The sequence below is a fragment of the Propithecus coquereli genome, unplaced genomic scaffold, assembly GCF_000956105.1.
Source record: "Propithecus coquereli isolate 6110/MARCELLA unplaced genomic scaffold, Pcoq_1.0 Scaffold77, whole genome shotgun sequence".
Classification (NCBI taxonomy): domain Eukaryota; kingdom Metazoa; phylum Chordata; class Mammalia; order Primates; family Indriidae; genus Propithecus; species Propithecus coquereli.
Window position 1 is genome coordinate 1,498,432 of NW_012153840.1, and position 4,378 is coordinate 1,502,809.

The 4,378-nt window shown below is 60.8% G+C and overlaps 1 protein-coding gene across 1 annotated transcript in view; it reads right to left on the reverse strand.

Annotated features, from left to right (window-relative positions):
- Positions 1 to 4,378, reverse strand: part of LOC105824865 (chloride channel protein ClC-Ka-like) — a 17,727-nt gene that overhangs the window by 8,247 nt on the left and 5,102 nt on the right. The window contains exons 4-9 of the mRNA XM_012662476.1: positions 3,717 to 3,919; positions 3,266 to 3,439; positions 2,778 to 2,847; positions 2,508 to 2,618; positions 1,952 to 2,165; positions 941 to 1,074 (exon numbers count right to left, since the gene is read on the reverse strand). Coding sequence (XP_012517930.1) covers positions 941 to 1,074; positions 1,952 to 2,165; positions 2,508 to 2,618; positions 2,778 to 2,847; positions 3,266 to 3,439; positions 3,717 to 3,919 — 906 coding nt within the window. The remainder of the gene's footprint in view (positions 1 to 940; positions 1,075 to 1,951; positions 2,166 to 2,507; positions 2,619 to 2,777; positions 2,848 to 3,265; positions 3,440 to 3,716; positions 3,920 to 4,378) is intronic.

Here is a 4,378-nt window from a genome sequence, read left to right on the forward strand (position 1 = left end):
TGGGCCTGCGCTGGCTGGGAGCTTTGCTTTCTGTGGCTTAAAGGGTAGAAAAGGACTTTGTCATTGAGGCCAGTTCTCTCTGTGTTCCAGGAGGTGAAGCCTCTTGGCGGGGCTATCCATATGTAAAAGTTTTCAAATGGGATACTCGGTATGTTCTGTAGCATTAACGCTAAAAGGCCTACATTTGGGGTAAGAACCTCTGGCAACCCTATACTGTATTGATCCCTATCTTCTGGATGAGTAAACTGCAGCTCACAGAACTTACGTGATTTACTCACAGTTCTTCAGTTCATAAATGTCTTTATCCCTCTTGGAGTAGGCATAGGAGTGACCCGTATGGTTGTACAGGTTGTTCACTGCACAAAGCGCCTGCTCAAATGGTAAGTGGGGACCCAAATCTAGCCGTGCTGTGCTCACCAAGTGTGCACCTTGTCTCATTTGCACAAAGGGGGCATATGGGCTAACACTAGCCTGAGTGTCATTTGTCTTTAGAAAGATGCTTCTCTCATGGTATCAAGGGCTGGGCAAGGGGACTCAGGTGGGGAAAGCTTGAAGGGAAGCCTGAGGGAAGCTTCTGGAAGATACTAGTAGTGTCCCCATCATCCTACCCTCACACATCAGCCTGGTTTCTAGAATCCCAAGAGCTGTTCCTGGGGCGTATTACAAGCACTCTCTCATCTTCCATTTAGACACGTCAGCCACCCCAAAGTAGGGTGGTTATTATTGCCATTTACTAATGAGGAGACTGAAGCTCAGAGAGGTAAAGTGACTTGCCCAAGGTCACACAGTTGCTAAGTCACAGAGCCTGGATTCAGATTCCAGTCTGCCTGCCAGGCCCAATGCCCTGCTTACCCTTTCCTGGGCCTGACCCTCCAGGGTCCATGAGGAAGGCAGAGGGACCCCCCCAGCCCCCACATCCTCCTCCCTTCCTGCTGGGCACCTGTGCTCTCCACCAGGGGGTACTCAGCCAGGTCTGTGGAGGTCACGACCTTGACCACCTCCTCCAGCGGCGTGTCCTTGGCCAGCGTGGTGATGGTGCAGTTCATGAAGTGCTCCACAGTCACGCGGTGGGAGCTGTGGGCAGAGGGAGGCTCCCCTCAGGTCCTGGGCTGGGGCGATATCGGAGCCCAGGATGGGCAGGGACACCTGGGGGCGCTTTGCTGGGACCAGGGACCCATGACTCTCGAATGTGGGCAGGGACTGAGAGGTTCGTGGAATGAGCGACTCCCAGAACCCCACAGTGGGAAGGAGCGTGGGGCCCAGTTCTGAACCCCCAGCCCCCGGGACCCCAGGCCCCAGACCAGCTCCACTTTGTCTGTTTTATACGCAGCCTTCCCTGGAGAATCCCATTTGAAGAAAAGTTAATGCAAAACCAAAAGAAAAACCAATAAACTTTAAAAACCACTGGAGTAACCACCCCATTTTACAGATGTTACAGGAAACAGGTTTGACAAGGTGGCGGCTTGGGACCCAGGGACTCCCAGAGCCTCTTAGCCCTGCTCCTCTCGGGCTAGAGGCTGCTCTGGTCCTGCCTGATCCAGGGAGGACCTCAGATCCCGTTTCCATTCTAGTTCTGCCTCCAGCTCCCAGCGTCCCAGTGAGGAGAGCAGGAGTGGAGAGCGGGGAGGGGACCTCCTAGATCTGGTGCTGACTCTCCGTGTGACCTGGAGCAAGGCCCCAGTTTCCACATCTGGCAAATGGGGCCATATCTGTCCTACTCTAGAGACCATCTGATGACCAGTAAGACATTGAGGCCTGAGGGGGCGCCAAGGACGTGCCCAGGGTCACAGAGGGTGCTGGGGAGAGTGGAGACCAGCTGTATGTCAGCCCTTCCCACCGCCCCACGTCCAAGGTCAACTGCAGTGGCATTTCTTTCTGGAGGGGCCCTCCGACCCCAGCCCACCCCGGACACCATCACCCCGTTAGCCAGCCCGAGGCCAGCACTGCTCACCCGATCTTGCGGCCGCGGATCCACGGCAGGTACGGCAGCTTCTTAACGATGATGGTGCCGTCGTAGAAAGAGGGCTGGCAGCTCTGGGCGATGGCGTTGGCTGCCAGCACCGCCATCAGCACAGGCAGTGAGTGCACAATCTGGCCGGTCAGCTCAAAGGCAAGCAGTGCCGTGGAGATGCTGTGGGTCACCGCCCCCGAGAAGGCCGCAGCCCCTGCGCGGCAGAGCGGGCAAGGAAGCTCAGGCTGGAGGGGCTGGAGGCCAGCGTCACTTGGAGGGCAAGGCTGTGCGCCATGGCCAGGGGCTAGGGTGGGAACTGTCCAGAGGCCACACCCGGGGGTGCCCCACCGCCTGGGCTTGGTGAGAGGAGAAGGGGACGGGAGGGTGTGGGGGATGGGCACCAGACAGGATCCAAGGGTGCAATGGGGCTCAGGGGTAGTGCGGCTCACAGGGTGACCCTGTGACCGCTCCAGGCCCTACAGAGCCACCAGCTGATCTCCCAAGTCCAGCCTGGCCCCAGGATGTCGTCCATCCAGCAGGGACCTGACCCACTCACCTGCCAGGGCGTACGCCCCAGGCACGATAGGATTGGTGACCCCTCCAGCCACGATGCCCTCGGGGAAGGCGACAGAGAGGGCCTCCCCCAAGAGGCGCCCAGTGGCAGCTCCTGACCAGAGATTTGGGGTGAGGGGCAGCCCGGCTGACCCGGCCCCCTCCATCCCTGGGGACCATCTTCCCGACCACCCCTGGGAACGGGGGTGAACCAGGAGCCGTGGCCCTGCCCCGGTACCCCGAACCTCTCAGAACCTCAGGACCCCAGACTCACCGAAGATGAATATGGGCATGAAGTAGCCGGCGGGCATGGGGATCGTGGTGGCCAAAATCAGCATCCAGAACTACAGGTGGTGGGAGACAATTGGGCAAGGCACGGACAAGGGAGGGGCGGGACAGCGGACAGGAAGAGGGAAAGAGGGCTCCCAGGCACGTGCCCATTACCAGTGTCTGGCGTTGGGGAAGGAACCTCACTCTAATAACGTGCCCACTGTGTGCCCGGCACCATGCCAGTCACTTTCCTTCCTCCCCCGTCAGCCTCCCTTTGTGGTGGAGACAGTAATTATTACCCCATATTAAGGGTGAGGAGACCCAGGCTCAGAGAGCTCAAGCAACTTGCCCAGGACCACACAGCAGGCAAGGGGCAGATTGGGAGGCCTGGGTGAGGCTCCAGCCCCCTGCTACTTGCTGCGGGGAGGCAGCCCCTGTCCCCACCTAAGCTGGCCTGGGCTCCACGCACACTCTAGGGGCCCCAGAGCCCACCTTCATAACCAGGAAGAAGGCGAGCGTCCCAAAGATGGTGAACGGCGGGTGGTACCATTCGAGCCACAGGTTCTGGGGGTCGGGCTCCTCGGGCCAGGGTGGGGACGAGTTCCTGGTCGTCAGTGCCCAGGAGTTGTTGTCGAACAGCGAGTCCAGGTGCTCACTCATGGACAGCTGGGGCGGGGTGGGTTGGAACCGGCATGAGGGGGCTGAGCCGCGGTCCCCAGCTCCCCGCTCGTGACCTGACCCCCCCTTAAACCTACTCTGCCACCTCCCAGCTGGGGACCCTGGGCGCAGCTCTTACCTCCCTGAGCTGTGGTTTCCTAGTCTGTAAAAGGAGCCCAGGCATCTCCCTTACGGGGCGTTGTAGGGGTAAGTGAGATAACGCACAAAAGAGGGGGCGACGAGTGGGGCCCCCCTCTCCCACCACCCCCAGCTCAGCACCCCTTACCCGAGAAGCTATGAAGCGGCCGACACCGGGTGGGTAGGTGATGGAGGCGAGAACCAAGGCCGCCAGGGCGGAGTACAGAGGCTTGCTGTTGGTGGGGGGAGCTCCAGTGCCGGCCCTCCTCTTCCCCCACCCCATGGGGGGAGACAGGGCCCTGCGCAGGCAGGAGCAGGCCCCCCACCCTGGGGCTGACTCCAAGGCAAGAACTGGGGGGAGGAAGGGTAGGAGGGGGACATGGGCTCCAGGGCCTGGAACATCAGATCAGCCCCACATGCTCCATGTGACCAGTCCAGAGCTGGCAGCGGGGGTGAGGCGGAGAGAGCTCGAGGCAGGGGCAGGCTGGGAGGGAGGACGGAGGGAGGCCAGGCCGGATGGGGCTCGTGCAGCCTGGGGCAGAAGGAGGGCTGCCCAACGCCAAGGCCAGGGGGCAGACGAGGTTTGGGGAGGAGGGGTTACTCAGGGGGCTGGGGCTCAGTGAAGGGTGTGGGCTCAAGGCAGGGGTTGGGGGCTTCAGTGAGGGGCTTGGCAACCCAATAAGGTGGGAGGGGCAGTGAGCATGGGGGCACGGAGACGGGGGTTAGCAATGAGGGCTGGGGGCTCCACACATGGGGTATGGGCTGGGGAGTGGTTTGGGGGCTCAGTGGGAGGCCAGGGGCTCAGGTGGG